The sequence below is a fragment of the Balaenoptera ricei genome, chromosome 3 (assembly GCF_028023285.1).
Source record: "Balaenoptera ricei isolate mBalRic1 chromosome 3, mBalRic1.hap2, whole genome shotgun sequence".
In the NCBI taxonomy this organism is placed as follows: Eukaryota; Metazoa; Chordata; class Mammalia; order Artiodactyla; family Balaenopteridae; genus Balaenoptera; species Balaenoptera ricei.
In genome coordinates this window covers 178,778,130-178,793,679 of record NC_082641.1, presented here as the reverse complement: position 1 = coordinate 178,793,679, position 15,550 = coordinate 178,778,130, and the positions used below count along the sequence as shown (strand labels likewise).

Genomic DNA, 15,550 nt, shown 5'->3' with positions numbered 1-15,550 from the left:
AGGACTCAGGCCCTCCCCTGAGTCCTTTGTGTCCCCATGTCTCCCCAGCACCTAGAGCTGCGATCGCCCCCAGTAGGTGTCACTGGAGCAGGGGTGCTGGAATGAGTGTGCACTGCGGCCCTGGGGCCTCTGCTCTGGGGCCTTGTCTGCGCGGAGTCCCGAGATGGGCACGTGGTGGCCAGAGGGCACGGTAGCAGAGCCCCCGGGACACAGCGAGTGCATCCCAGGCCGAGGGGCGCACACAGCCCAGCCCACCCACGTCTGCTCACTCTGTGACCGCGCACGTCCTCTGGGGCCGCTCCCACCTCTCCAGGCCCTGACCCCGTGCAGAGGCAGGCACAGCCCCCAACCCTGCCGGGTGGTGCCCAGTTAGGCCTGGCCCCGGGTCTCCTGGGAGCTTGGTGACATGGACAGGGGGTGCTAGGTGCCCCCAGGCTCTCCCTGCCCCGCACCCGGTCCCGAGTGGCCGAGCCCAGGGGAGGCGCCGCTGACCACCCTCCCGCTCCGTCTCGCAGATCATCCCCCCGAAGGAGTGGAAGCCGCGGCAGACGTACGATGACATTGACGACGTGGTCATCCCGGCGCCCATCCAGCAGGTGGTGACGGGCCAGTCGGGCCTCTTCACGCAGTATAACATCCAGAAGAAGGCCATGACGGTTGGGGAGTACCGGCGCCTGGCCAATAGCGAGAAGTACGCGGGCCTGGGCGGCGTGGCGGGTGAAACCCCAGCTCGGGGTGTGGAGGGCGGGGCGCACGCAGCCCCCACAAAGCCCGCTCTGTGTGCCCTGGGTGGGCCTCAGCACCCCCGGTTCACAGTCCGCCGGTTCTTAGGGGCGAAATCCAGACCCTCACCCGACCCAGGACCGCGCCGTCCACCTCACGCTGCCCTCAGCACTGGCTGCGGGGCCGGCCCTTCAGGGCCTGCCCGTGTCCCCTGTCCCCGGAGTGCCACCCCCCTCCCCAAGGACGTCTCGGCTCTGACAGCACCTCCCCAGAGGGGGGCTCCCTGGCACGTCTCCCCAGGTCCCTGGTTTGCCATGGCACACTCGGGCATGCACACACACTCCCGGGAGCTCACGGGCGCGTCGTGGGCACTCATGGCACGCGGGCACGCTCCCTGGCACACAGCACCGCTGTTCACTCCCCCTTTCCTGCGTAGCTCCCAGCCCCCCGTCAGTCGCTGAAATCGTCTGTGCGTCTCTGGCAGTCTCTTTGCTCTCAAACAAGCGTCCTGTGAGGGCAGGCGTTGTCTGTCCCCTCATGCGCTGTCCCTGGCCACCACGGTGCCTGTCGGTGTCTGCAGGGCGGTAGGAGGACAAGAACCGTCAAAACCCAGGTCCCTTCTCCGGCTCCCGTGGCCCTGGCGTGTGGTCTGACCTGGGGGCCCCGGGCCCCGAGAGCTGGCGAGACGGGGCCCCTGGGCACCGTTCCAGGCAGGGCTGCCCCCCCCGCCGTCCATCCACCTCACCGCCTGGCAGTCACCACAGCTCATCCGTGGGCTCCGGGGCCGCGCCCTCGCCGGGAGGGCGGGCGTCTGAGCAGAGCCCCTCCCTCGGTGTGTCCGGCAGGTGCCCTGAGCCCCACACGCTCGGTTTGTCCCCAGGTACTGCACCCCCCGGCACCAGGACTTCGATGACCTGGAGCGCAAGTACTGGAAGAACCTCACCTTCGTGTCGCCCATCTATGGGGCTGACATCAGTGGCTCCTTGTACGATGACGTAAGTACTGAGGCCCCAGGCGTCCCGGCGGATGTGGAGGTGGAGGGGGGCGAGCGGGCTCCACCTTGCGCCACGGAGGCTGGGATGACACGGAGAGCGCCACGGGGCCTTCTGTTTGGGCTCTGGTCGCAGGCACGTGCCAGCTTAGGATGAAAGGAAGAAGCCAGAGGTTTGCAGAATCTTCCCTGCCAGGTCACAGTGCTGCCCCTGGCCTGATCCCACGCTCGGCCGCTGACCTAGCGGCCCGGCCACAACGCGGTTCTAAAAAGATGACATCGAGCATTCCGTCCCTTCTCCCAGGGGCTTCTGTAAATTCTCGGTTGTTGGAGTGCTCTTCTTTTCAAGTTTCTATCACTCCATCTTCCTGCAAACCTGGGAGCCCGAGTTCTCAGCTGTCCGGGCCACCCCTGGGTCCACTCACGTCCAGTGCCTGCGCTGGGCTGGGAGGGCCCTGCTCCTCGGCCTTTGGGCCTCTGCTGCCCGCGGCCTGTCCAAGGGCGAGACAGGCCCTGGTCGAGGCTTGATGCCGAGGCCCCCGAGGGTGCTGGTGTCAAGCAGAGGGAGGTTTGAGTGGGATCGTGTTTTGGGGGGGGGGGAACAATTTATAAATATGGGACCTCGGATAACCCTGGGATGAACCTACCGGGGTTAATTTCAAAGCTCCGAAGCCTGACTCTCTCCTGGGTGTGTTCTGCACGGGGTACCCTGGGCTAGGATCTGGCCCTCTCCACTCCCCGGGGCCCCCTCTGCCTCCCTGCATGCTCCCTTCCCCCCGGTCGTTCCTCTGAAGGTCATCTCGGGGGAAGACTCTTGTCCACTCAGCCCTTCTCCCCTGAGGACAGCTGCCACCTGCTCCTGGGTAGTGGGGAGGTGGGGGCGGGAATGAAGTCCCCTCCTGGGAAGGGCTGGGACCCTCCTTGGCGCCCAGGGGAGGAGCCTGTTAGAACAGGCGGCTTGTGAGTCCCAAAAGGCGTGGGAAACACACGACTGCCGCTCAGGTCCCAGCACGAATCGCTGCCAGTGTTTCACTTTGCCGGCTTCACGGAGCCCAGCCGACCTGGGCCCGGACCTTCCACTAGTGGGTCTGCTTTGTGGTGCCGAGGGCGTTAGTTTGTTACCTGGAAGATGCAGGTCAAGCTCGAAGTGAGCTCACCCACTGCCTCCAGAACCACAGGCAGACGCCCTCGCCCCGGGGGTCCAGACCGAGTTGGCCCCTGTCCTGCTTCCTCCTTCCTGGGCCTCGGTTTCCCCATCAATACCATGGGGTCCGGCGGGCGCATGGCAGTCCTTCAGTGGGCGTGTCCCGGACCCTGAGCTCACACTCTTGGCCTTGATCCCAAAGGGTCAGATGACCTGCGAGGCCAGGCCTTCTCCCAGCGAGCACGCAGCCCCTGGGAGCAGGGCTGCACCTGCTCGGAGGACGCGGCCCCAGAGGCCCTGTCGCACGTGCTGCATCCCAGGCCCCTAACCGTCGACTTCCGCCGGCACCCGCACCCGAGCGCACCTCGCCCATCTCCGGGCCGCGCACCTCTGAATGCCAGGATTGGTCACCTTGTTCGTGGCGGGTTTTGTGGTTACACAGGTGTGTTTTAGCACCGTGGGCCAGGTCGCCCTTGGGCCAGTGCAGAAGTTCCTGGGTCGGATTGACGGGGGCCTGGCGGGGCTGTGGCCCCAGGGCTTCCTGGGGCCCGTTGGGGCCTGTCTACTGCTCCCCCTGCTTCTCTGCTTTCTTCGAGGGTCTCCAGGCCCGGGGAGAGGGGCCCAACCTCCAGGGCCCCCATTTCCCACGCCAGGCCGCCGAGGCCTGGACCACCCTCCCTGGCAGCCCAGGATCCGTGCTGGGCCTCCACCCCTCTCCGGTTTCATTGTGTTCGCGGCTCCTCCTGGAAGCTGCTCGGGCAGGAGGACCGCGGTGGGTGTCCCCGGGGCCACGTCTGGTCTCTGAACACAAGGAGGGCTGTTTCCCCTGGGCCTCTGCAGGCAGGGCCTGGGGCGGTCCCGGGCAGGAAGGTACCTCTGTTCTTTTTTTTTTTTTTTTTTTTTTAATTTTATTTTATTTATTTATTTTTGGCTGCGTTGGGTCTTCGTTGCTGCGCGCAGGCTTTCTCTAGTTGTGGCGAGCGGGGGCTACTCTTCGTTGTGGTGCGCAGGCTTCTCATTGTAGGGCTTCTCTTGTTGCGGAGCACGGGCTCTAGGTGCGCAGCCTTCAGCAGTTGCAGCGTGCGGGCTCAGTAGTTGCGGCTCGCGGGCTCTGGAGCACAGACTCAGTAGTTGTGGTGCACTGGCTTAGTTGCCCCGAGGCTTGTGGGATCTTCCCGGACCAGGGCTCGAACCCGTGTCCCCTGCATTTTCAGGCGGATTCTTTTTTTTTTTTTAATTTTTACGCTTTATTTATTTATTTTTGGCTGTGTTGGGTCTTCGTTTCTGTGCGACGGCTTTCTCTGGTTGTGGCGAGTGGGGGCCGCTCTTCATCGCCGTGCGCGGGCCTCTCACTGTCACGGCCTCTCTTGTTGCGCAGCACAGGCTCCAAACGCGCAGGCTCAGTACTTGTGGCTCACGGGCCTAGTTGCTCCGCGGCATGTGGGATCTTCCCAGACCAGGGCTCGAACCCGTGTCCCCTGCGTTGGCAGGCAGATTCTCAACCACTGCGCCACCAGGGAAGCCCTCAGGCGGATTCTTAACCCCTGCGCCACCAGGGAAGTCCCGCACCTCTGTTCTTTAAACACCACATTTAGTCCTTAGAACAACCGGGCGATTTCCCCCCAACTCCAAGTGGGGACGTCAAGGCTCCGTGGCTGGGAACCTTGCCGAGTCCCACTCTCTGTGTCCAGTCCCAAGCAGGTGTTAGAATCTAGGCTGTCTGACTGGTGGCCCCAGCTGGCTATGTCCTGTGACCTCGGCCAGCTGTCGACTTGGCCACAGTGTGGACCTTGGTGCCTGGGGGTTGGTGTTGCCCAGCTCCTCCCACCAGCCCAATCCCAGCTTGCGGCTCTGCTGCTCGGTTTATGGATTGTGACTTCTTGGAAGGGAATTTGACCCCAGCAGCCTAATGGGATGGAATAACTGAAGTTCATGTGCTCGTGTACAGGTGGGTGTGAAGTCAGACGCCTGATTGTCAAATGACCTGTCCTTTTCCATGTAGAGTTTTGGAAAGTTAGTGCTAGTTGGATTGGTTTATTTATTTGTTGATTATCAGACTTACTGTTTTTTTTTTTTTTTAAGCATTATTGAGATATAATTCACATACCACACAATTTGCCCATTTAAAGCATGTAATTCAGTGTTTTTTTGTATATTCACAGAGTTGTGCAGCCATCACCACAGTCAATTTTAGGACATTCTTATCATCCCCAAAAGAAGCCCCATCCCCATTAGCAGTCACTCCCATCCCCCTCCTCAGTCCCTGACAATGACGAACCCACGACTGTCTCTGTGGATCTGCCTGTTCTGGACGTTTCCCATCAATGGAATCACACACTGTGTGTCCTTCTGTGTCTGGCTTTCTTACTGAGCATCGTGTCCTCAGGGTCCATCCACGTTGTAGCAGGTATCAGTGCTTCTCTCCTTTTCATGGCCAAATAATATTCCACTGTATGGATGGACCATATATTCTTTATCCATTCACCAGTTGATGGACATTTGGATTGTTTCCACTTTTTAGCTATTAGGAATCATGTTGCTCTGAATATTCGCATACAAGTCTGTGTGTGGACATGTGTTTTCATTTCTCTTGGGCAGCTACCCAGGGGTGAATTGCAGGTCACATGGTAACTCCATGTTTAACTTTTTGAGGACCTGCCAGACTTTTTTCCAAAGCAGCTGCCCATTTCCCATTTCCACCAGGTGAGCATGAGGGTTCTGATTTCTCCATATCCTCACCCACGCTTGTTATCTTCTGTATTTTTTATTTTAGCCATCCTGGCGGGTGTGAAGTAGTATCTCATTGTAGCTTTGATTTGCATTTCCTGGTGGTAATGATGTCGAGGGTCTTTTTATGTGCTGATTGACCATTTGTATATCTTCTTTGGAGAAATGTCTATTCAGATCTTTTGCCCATATTTAATTGGGTTATTTGTCTTCTCATTATTGAGTTGTAAGAATTCTTCATGCATTCAGGATGCAAGTCCCTCACTTGATAAATGATTTGTGAGTATTTTCTCCCGTTCTGTGGGTTGTCTTTTTACCTTCTTGGCTGGGTTCTTTGAAGCGCGGCAGTTTTTATTTTAATAAAGTCCAATTTTTCTGTTATTATTATTTTTTATTTCTTGTGCTTTGGGTGTCTTATTTAAGAATCCTTTGCCAATTCCGAGGTCGTGAAGATTTGCCCCCATGTTTTCTTCGAAGAATTTTATAATTTTGGCTCTTACATTCAGGTCTGTGATCCATTTTGAGTTAGTTTTTATATATGGTATGAAGAGGGAGTCCAAATTCATTCTTTTGCATGTGGACAACCAGTTGTTCCAACACTATTTATTGAAGAGACTATTCTTTCCCCCGCTGTGTAGTCTTGGTGCTAGGTGGGATCCTGAATAATAATAGTAATAATAATAATTGTTGTTATTGTTTTAAATAGGTATCCTTTTTTAGGGCAGTTTCAGATTCACGGCGCAATCGAGAGGAGGGTACAGAGAGCTCCCACACGCGCTCTGCTCCCCTACGCCCTCAGCCTCGCGCTCTGTCAGCGTTCCCCACCAGAGCCGTGCGTTTGCTACATTGACGCCTTGTCCGTGTGTTTGTTACATTGAGTCCCTTGTCTGGGACTCTGATCCCAGGGTCCGTAGTTGACATTCAGTTTCACTCTTGGTGTCATACATTCTACGGCTTTGGACACATGTATAACGGCAAGTATCCACCATTATGGTGTCATACAGAATAGTGTCGTTGCCCTAAAAACAGCCTCTGTGCTCTGGCTGTTCATCACTCCACTTCCCCCAAGCCCTGGCAGCCACTGATCTTTTTACTGTCTCCATAGTTTTGCCTTTTTCCAGAATGTCCTATAATTGGAATCATGCAGTATATAATCTTTTCAGATTGGCTTTTTCCACTTAGTCATATGTAACATCTTATGGAAAAACCCGAACGAACTTTTTGGCCAACCCAGTATTTACGGGTCCTCCGTGTCTTGTCATGGCTTGACAGCTCATGTCTTTTTAGATCTGAATAACATTCCATTGTCTGGATATATCATGGTTTGTCTATCCATTCACCTACTGAAGGACATCTTGGTTGCTTCCAAGATTGGGCAATTACGAATAAGGCTGCTGTAAACAGCCGTTGCAGATTTTTGTGTGGACGTAAGTTTTCGTTTGACTCCTTTGGGTAAATACCAAGGAGCGTAATTGCTGCAGCGTATGGTAAGACTATGTTTAGCTTTGTAACCTGCCTTCCGGAGTGGCTGGACCACTTTGCATTCCCACCAGCAGTGAATGAGGGTTCCTGTTACTCCACATCCTCGCCAGCATCTGGTGTTGTCAGCGTTCTGGATTTTGTCCGTTCTTATCTGTGTGTGGTGGTACCTCACTGTGGTTTCGATATGCGTTTCCCTGATGATGTGGGGCACCTTTTCATGTGCTGATTTGCCGTCAGTGTATCGTCCTGGGTGAAGTGTCGGTTCAGGTCTTTGGCCCAGTTTTTATGTGGATTGTTTGCTTTCTCATTGTTGAGTTTTAAGCGTTCTTTGTATATTTTGGATAACAGTTGTTTATGTTTTACAAATATTTTCTCCAAGTCTGTGGCTTATATTCTCATTCTCTTGAGGACCCAAAATTTTGTTTTTAAATAAAAATTCAAGAATTGGAGGCTCGTCCCTTGAGAACCTCTGGGTTTGCTCTCACATGCTGCCGACGGTTGTAGTGATGGCCCCGCGAAGGGCTCCGAGGCCCAGTGCAGGCTCAGCGGGGCCGAGGCAGAGCTCAGTGGGTGAGCCTGCCCTGGGTTCTGGAAGAGGATTTGGGGCTTTGGCGCCGTGTGTTTGCCGTGCCTGACCTAGTACAACCGTCTCCTTGTACTGAGGGGAAACTGAGGCCCAGAGCAGAGAATGACTTGGCCCATGATGAGTTATCGCCCAGCTTAGTCTAGACCCCGGGTCCCCTGTCCAGGTGGGCTGGATGAGGGTGGGTGGCAAATGGACAGGGCTTTGGGGAGACGACTGGTTGCTGGTGCCCCCAGTCTTGGGCATCTTCCACTTGAGGCGACCCTGGGCTTCTCGTGCTCGCGGTGGGGGTCTGATCGCGGCCCTCCTCCGTGTCCTGGGCTCTGGCCACAGGTCGTCTTGCAAAGACCGACCTGCCAAGTCGGGCCTAAAGCGTGGACGCGGTGGGTGGCACTGGTGGATCTGGGGCGTGAAGGAACGCTGCCGTGCACTCGGCATCTCAGCAGCCCCGCGGCTTCCCCGGGGACTGGACGTCAACGAAAGCATGTTTTACGAGCTCTCACGACAAGACGGGGTTTGTTTGCTTGTGGCGTTAGGAATAGATGAGGCTGGTGGGTGGGGATCCCTCCCTCGTTTGCCTGGCTCTGAGTGCCGTCCCCGTCTCCTCTGTGGGAAGGTGCGGGGAGGCCTGTCTGGCACGTCGCTGGGAGCCCCGCTCCCGTTCTTCCTCTTTCTGTGTCACTGACTTCAAGGCACGTGAATTATTCACCACCAGCCATGGCCGCAGCGTGGCCTTCCCCACCCATGATTCACGCACAGCTCAACGTGGGATCCAGGCGAAGCCTCGCCTGACCGCCTGGCCCGGGGCAGGGGGCCTGTGTCTGTGGGGTGTGCGCAGCCCAGGGTGGGTTTTGGACCCTGGGGTGGGCGAGGCTCGGAAGCAGGCAGGTGTGGGGCAGAATGCTGTTTGGGCCCTGGGCAGGGGTCCCACCGCGGCCCGGGCTCGGAGGGAATGACGCAGGTGTCTCACTGCTGGCGTCTGGGGGCAAGTGACAGTGGGAGAGGCTGGGTGCCCGGGCTGGCCGGCAGGCTGACCGTGTGCTCGCCACCGTGCAGGACGTGGCCCAGTGGAACATCGGGAACCTGCGGACCATCCTGGACATGGTGGAGCGCGAGTGCGGCACCATCATCGAGGGCGTCAACACCCCCTACCTGTACTTTGGCATGTGGAAGACCACCTTCGCCTGGCACACGGAGGACATGGACCTGTACAGCATCAACTACCTGCACTTCGGGGAGCCCAAGTCCTGGTGAGGGGCGGCCGCAGCCCCGCCGGCTGCTGCTGAGGGAGGCGGGGCTGCCTGATGGGCGGGGGTGCGGGGGGGGGGGGGAGGCCTTGCACGTGGCTCCTGGGGCTGCACCTGGGGCTGTTGGGCGGGGCAGGCAGAGGTCGGGGTGGGGGCTCCGCCAGCCCAGCCCCCTCTAGATGAGGGCACGCACGCCCCCCAGAAACGTGCTTCCAGGTCCCCGGAGCTTGCAGTTTGCGCTCAGAGCACCTTACACTGAACATGGCGGCTGCCAGGCTTCCGGTAGCGCCTCCCAGGGCCGCGCTGTGCTGGGGGCTTTGGGGCCGCAGGCCTGGGGAGCGGGCGGCCTTGTGCCTGAGCCTCCCCTCGCCTCCCTCTTGGCCTCCAGATTGGGGGGTGGGGTTAGCTGTTTGCAGGGTGGGGGCGGGCCTGCTGGGCCCTGCAGGGCACTCTGTGAGCAACGGGCCCCCCAGGCTGGGTCAGATCGCCAATGCGGTCATGTTCTGGAATCTCCCAGCTGAGCACTCCCCTGACACGCAGCTTTTGCCAGGGGGCCGGCAGGAGGCCGTCTTTGTTCGCTGTGTTTCCAGCAGAGACTTCTGAGCTGGGGGCTTCACATCGCCCTGCCTCTCCCCAGCTGTTAGAAGGTTCTGTTGTCACAATAATCATCGCGGCTCAGAGGGGAGCAGGAGGGGAGCAGGAGCTGGGGGGCAGAGAGAGGCGCTCAGGAGCTCAGCCAGTGAACCCCTCACCTTTGTATTGGGGGGGCACCCAGCAGGGACCCAGGCGGACCCTGGCCAAGGCACCCCTACCTTGTCCCAACAGAGAGCTGAGCCCCACGTGGCTGAGCCTGTGCCTGCCGACCTGGGGGAGGGCCCCCTACCTGCTTAAGTCAACAGGGACATTCTGGGGCCCTTTGCTGAGGGGCGGGAGCAGGCCCTCTGAGCAGCGGACCTGGGTGGGAAACCAGGTCTCCCTGTCGGCCATCGGCCCTGTGACCACCCTCTCCTCGCCTCTGCCGTGGACCGAGTGAAGCCCCTGCCCCGCTGTCTGGCAGCGGTTCCCACTCAGACGGGCAGGGAAGGCTGGGGACACGTGTGAGTTTCCCAGGGCTGCTGTAACAAAGGACTGCAGATCTGGTGGCTTTAACTCAGCTCACATTTTGTTCTCTGACAGTTCTGGAGCCAGGAGGCTGACTCTGCCTCGCGGGGCTAAATCCAGGTGTGGGCAGGGCTGATCCTTCCAGAGGCTCCAGGGGAGCATCGGTTCCCGCCTTTTCCAGCTTCTAGAGGCGCCGCATCCCTGGCTCGCGGCCCCGTCTTCCATCCTCACGGCCAGCAGCGCAGCATCTCCCGTCTCTCTCTGCCTCTGACCCTCCCGCCTCCCTCTTATAAGGACCCTGTGATGACACTGGGCCCCCCGGGGAATCCAGGGTCATCCCTGTCTCAGGGACCTTAACTTAATCGCTCCTGCAAAGTCCCCTCTGCCACGTGAGGTGATATGTCCATAGGTGTCGGGATTAGGCCGTGGCCATCTTTGGGGCCATTATTCTGCTGGCCACAGGCCCTGTGGCCTTCGTGTGGTGCTACTTTGTGTGTTTGCTGGGATCCTGTTAACAATTCCACGGGCTTCCTGTTATCAATCCACTCCTCTCCTTTTGTGGCCTTCTGTGACTTTACATGAGCCCTTGATCATTGGAACCTCTGGGTGGGGAGGAATTTTCCTTTTGGGAAAGATTTGGAGAGAGATTGATGTATTTGGTGATGGTGGTTGAACAAAGGCCTGAGCCTCACACCTGCAGTGTGGTCCTGCGCACCGAGCGGAGGGGTTTCCTGGTCAGGGTGCCGTCCCCGAGCTGCCCAGGAGGCCCCAGTGACTGCGTGGCCGCCCCGTGCCCCCCGACTCCCCACGGCAAGGCTGGGCCGGGATGCGTGGAGGCCCCAGTCCAGGCCTGGCGGGAGGGGCCCTTGCGCTGCGCCAGGCCCGCACCTGTGGGGTGCAGCGGACCTGCCCCTTCCCCGGGGGCTCTGCCCACCGCTCCGCACGGCGGCGTCCTCCCCGTGCGCCTGGCGGGCTGAGTGCAGATGAGCCGCCTTCGGGCTCCCCGTGCAGATAGATCTGCAGGCTGGGGCTGCATGCGTGCGTGTGAGTGTGTGCGTGTGTGTGTGTGTGTGTGTCCGAGGGTGTGTGTGTGAGTGTGTGTGTGTGTGTGTCCGAGGGGGTGTGTGAATGTATGTTTCTGCGTATATGTGAGTATGTGTGTGTGTTTGTGTGTATATTTGTGTTTGTGTGTATGTGTGTGTATACAAATGAGTGAGTGTATACGAGTGTGTGAGTAGGCATATGAGTGTATGTATGTGTGTGTTGAGTAAGTGTGTGTATATGTGTCTCAGGTACCTATGTGTGTGTTTGTTAAGTATCTGTGTGTGTGTTGTGTGTATGATGTATCTGTGTGGGTATGTTTGTCAGGTATCTCTGTGTCTGTATTGTGTATATAAGTCTATGTATATGTGTGGATCAGGTACCAATGTGCGACGAGTGTCAGATATCTGTGTGTGTGTGTGTGTATTTGTCAGGTACCTGTGTGTGTGTGTGCGCACGCACACGCTCTGCTGGGCCCAGCTCACTGGCCTGGGCCGTGTCTCATGGGGTGGGGTGGTGGCGGGAGGGACATCTGCCCGGGTCTCTGAGTGGCCGTGTTCCAGTCCTGTCCCAGCGCGGCTCCCCCGCGGGCCGCTAGATGGCGCTCCCGCCCTTCCCTCTGGCTTGGCTCTGTGCGCTGCTGGAAATTTCCCAGGTTCTTTCATCCTTTTATAGACTCCTCAGACCGGCAGTGGCAGTGATATTCCGAAGGCCCCCTGGAGACAGCAGCAGGAGGAGAGGGAGCCTCTGCCCTTGGGCGGTGGGAACTCTTAGCCCTGGGTTTGGTCAGGGTCTCCCAGCGAGAGGGGTCCGAAGGGGAGAAAACCCACTTCTTCCTTTAAAAAAAAAAAAAAGAAAGAAAGAGTAAGCAAGCAGCCGCTGCTGGGTCCCCGCACTTGCTGGGCAAGGAAGGTTGAGCTTTCAGACGCAGGCCTGCCTGGGGATGGGGAGGCCCTGGGAGACTGGGGCCCTAGTGTGTTCTCTGGGGACACGTGGCCTGGGGGGGGGGCAGGGAGGAGTGAGCGGCTGGGGGCCTCTGAGATGCGGCTGGGATCGAGGGCGGATGGAAGACAGTGGGACTGGGTTTGAGGAATGTCCCCCAGAGAGAGGATGCTGGGAACATGAGGGCCAGCGGCCCCCGGGTGACAGGGCCGACGCCTTGCTCCCCTCGCTTGCCTGTCCCCCAGGACAGCCCCCAGCACCCCTGCCCCCTGAGCTGCACCCCTGGTTTGCTCGGGTGGCCCCTGCTGTCCACCCACTGCCCGCCTCCCCCTACCCCACAGTCCGATTCCTGAGAGTGCTGGGGAAGCAGCCAGAGGGGTCACGTTGACCACAGTGGTGTTTCCTTACGGGAAGAACATTCTGGAAGGCACTTGACCTGGATCTCGGTTCCTGGTCCTGAAGGGGTGGGATTGCACGTGGGGGTCCCTCACGCTGCCCGAGTGTGGCCGCACGAGCTCTGCGCGACCTGCCCTGTTGTCCCACCCCCGGTGCCCGGCCAGCTCAGCTGAGCCACCGTGCTGGAGCCCTTCATGCTCGCTCCCCGGGACTGGGGTGGGGACCCCAGATGTTGGCAGGACACCTCATGCTCGTCCTTCAGAGTGACCACATGCTGGCCGTGTCTGAAGTTGGTGTCAGTCTTTCCCTGCCAGACTCGGACCCCATGAGGGCAGGGCCCTCGGTGTCCCTCCCCCTCACCCAATGTCCCCATCCCCAGCAGTGGCCTGGCACGGGGTGGGGATGGACGCTGTCAGAAGACCTGGGTTCTGGAGCACAGCGACCCCATAGCCCCCTGGGAGCCCCTGTGCACGGAGGTTTACGTCGTGTGGAGGCCGCACTCCCTCTTGGGTCAACGTGGACCTCTGCAGGGGTGGGGTGCGGGGGCTGGTGAGGTGTCCTCTTGTCCCTGGGCTGGGGGTTCAGGGAGCCACTCAGGATCTCCGGGAGGGTGGTGCCCCTGCTCCCTGCCTTCCCCTGGGCCCTGGGGGGCGGGGTTCTCCTGCAGATCTGTTCCCACGTCTGTCTCCCGAATCACACCGTGCTCTTGCGTCTGCAGTAGCTTGATCGCAACCGTTCCGGGTTATTTCAGTAGCACTTTGTTTTTTGAAAGTGTCGACTTAGGTTTACGGCGTCTTTTGGAGCCTTTCTGGGTCTGTTGCTACTTTGGTGGTGTGATTTGTGTGTCAGAGTGACGCGCACAGCCTGGTGTCGATAAAAGCATGGAATTTGCTCCGAAAGGCCGGCATTGTGCGGCGCTCTCTGGCAGCGAGGCTAAGAATATCCGCAGCACGTGAGGGCTTCAGATCCCTTTAGAGACGGGGGTTTAAAATAGACCCAGCCTTGCAGCGGCCCGGACGGTTGGCCATTGAGGCCAGGAGGTCGTGGGCCTGGGGAGGCAGGCAGAGCAGTTCCGCCTGGTTCAGGGTGCCTCCTCCCGCAGGGCTGGGCCTGGGTGCAGGGCACCGGGCTCAGCATCCAGAGCACCGCCTGGAGCCCGTGGGTGGTGCTGGGTCAGCCGTCCTGGGGCTGCTCCGTCTGCCGGGCCTCCCTCGATACCCACCCCTGGTACGGCCCCTTTGGGTCCCTGTGGGCAGCATGTCACCAGGAACTGTATCCATAGACGAGCGTGTGACACATCCACCTGGGGTCGTTTCACGCTGTTGCCCAGACGCAGGGCTCCGTATCCACATGCAGCACCTGCCGTGTGCCCACATGCGGGTGGGTGGAGGATGTGCCACCAGAGGGCCCCAGGACGGGACAGACAGTGTTCCCCGCGGGGATTGTCTGGGCCGTGACCTTGGCCTTCAGGCAGGTCCTGCAGTTGGTTTTCTCTCGGCTTCCCCAGCCCCTCCCGCCCTCTGGCTTCTGTTGGCCTGGGTGTCAGGTGCCCCAAGGCGGGGGCAGGGGAGAGGGTCTTTTGGATTGTGCTCCCACAAAGGGCATGGAGCCCCCCTGGCTCGTGGACAGTCCTGGGGTGTGACGGGCGGATCCCTGAGGGCAGTCGGTGGAGGGGCTGCTGGTGAGGGGCCGGGGAGCCTTTCCCAGAGCTTTGCTCCCTCCGTGACCTTTAAGAAGCCTAAGCGCTGCACCAGGGTGCGTTGAGAATTTCTCCTTTTGATTCCGTGGCACCTACAGTTTTTCTTGGGCATTTGCACTCAGGGACTTTCACAGGAGAGGGAACGGGCAGCCTTTCTTTTGCTGCCGGGAAACTTGACGCCCAGCAGGCAGTCATCTCGGCCTGCACTTGGTACTCCGGAGGTGTGCCTGCGCGTCTGTGAGTGTGTGTGCATGCGTGGGCGTCGGTATGTGTGTGTGTGCGCACGTGCACGTTTGAGGGCATGTGCTCCCTGCCGTGGGGCACAGGAGGGACGTGAGCTGGTGTGCAGATGTGGCCCAGCTCCTGTGTTTCCTGCTCTCTCTCTGGCTGCAGCTTGGGAGAGAGGCTGGACGTGCTGGGCTCAGGATTCAGGGGTCTGTTGCTCTTTCGGGGGCGGGGTGGGGCTGCTGGGCTGCTCCCTTCCCCCTTGACGGGCGCCCTCCCGGCCCCTCGGGACCTCCCTGCAGGCCCACCCCAGGCGGCTTCAGCCCACTGCCCAGACGCACCCCCTGTGGGCGTTGATTAATCACCCCAGTGAGCCCCAGGGGACAGGCGCCTCCCGCCCTCCTCCCGGCTGCAGGCTCCCTGGCTCTGGCTACAGGTGGCACTGCTGGACCACAATGCCGGGAGGCCGCCAGGGCCTCTGCTTTGTCCCCGGTGGCAGAATTGGGAATTCTGGTGATTGACGGAGCCGAGCAAAGCGACCGCAAGCAGCAGCTCCGAAGTCCCGTGGTGGAGAGCGCTGATGACTCCCGGAGGAGGTCCCTGGGTGACCTCGTGGCTTCTGAGAGCCTGGCACGGCAGGGAGGGAGCAGGGGCCATTCCCTGGCTCAGGCGCGGCCCCGCCTTGCCCCACGGTGGTGGGAGGGCTGGCTGGGCACCATCTGGAGTGGAGATTGGTAGGAGTGTGACGGCTGCACAGATTGGCTTTGGTAACTTAGCTTCCCAGCACTGCGCCCCGTCCCCGTACAGGATGCCAGAGTGAGATAGAGGCACTGCCTCCTTTCCTCCTGGGTCTCTGGGGAGAGAGGCGCCGCAGCTCAGCCAAGCAGCTTCTCTCAGCAGCTCCACGTGGCCGCAGCACCTGGGGGGCCGGGGAAGAGACCCACCGCGACGATGCGGGGAGGCTCGGTGTGTACGTTGTAAACACACTGGGGAAACCAGCCGGCTCCTCCTTCCTCTGCCCTGCCTCCTGGGCTGTGGTGACCAGAAACCCAGCAACAAAAAGAATGTTTTTGAGCAGAGAGCTCCTCCTGAGAGCAGACTGCCAGAGAGCAGAGAGGTGTTAGGACCCCTGTTTATTAAAAGACAACAGGTAAGGCAGGGTCGTGCTGTCCAAGGCCCCGAGCTTGCTTGAATCTGTTTGCGGAGACACCGGACCCTGCAGCCCTGGCGGAGTCTGCCCTCAGTCCAC

General features: G+C 59.6%; 1 protein-coding gene across 6 annotated transcripts in view; it reads left to right on the top strand.

Moving 5' to 3' along the window:
* The window catches only part of KDM4B (lysine demethylase 4B), a 119,845-nt gene that overhangs the window by 23,748 nt on the left and 80,547 nt on the right, over positions 1-15,550 (top strand). For all 6 annotated transcript variants that reach the window (XM_059918695.1, XM_059918694.1, XM_059918697.1 and 3 more), the window contains exons 4-6: positions 516-691; positions 1,604-1,718; positions 8,707-8,900. In XM_059918695.1, the coding sequence (XP_059774678.1) occupies positions 516-691; positions 1,604-1,718; positions 8,707-8,900 (485 nt within the window). The remainder of the gene's footprint in view (positions 1-515; positions 692-1,603; positions 1,719-8,706; positions 8,901-15,550) is intronic.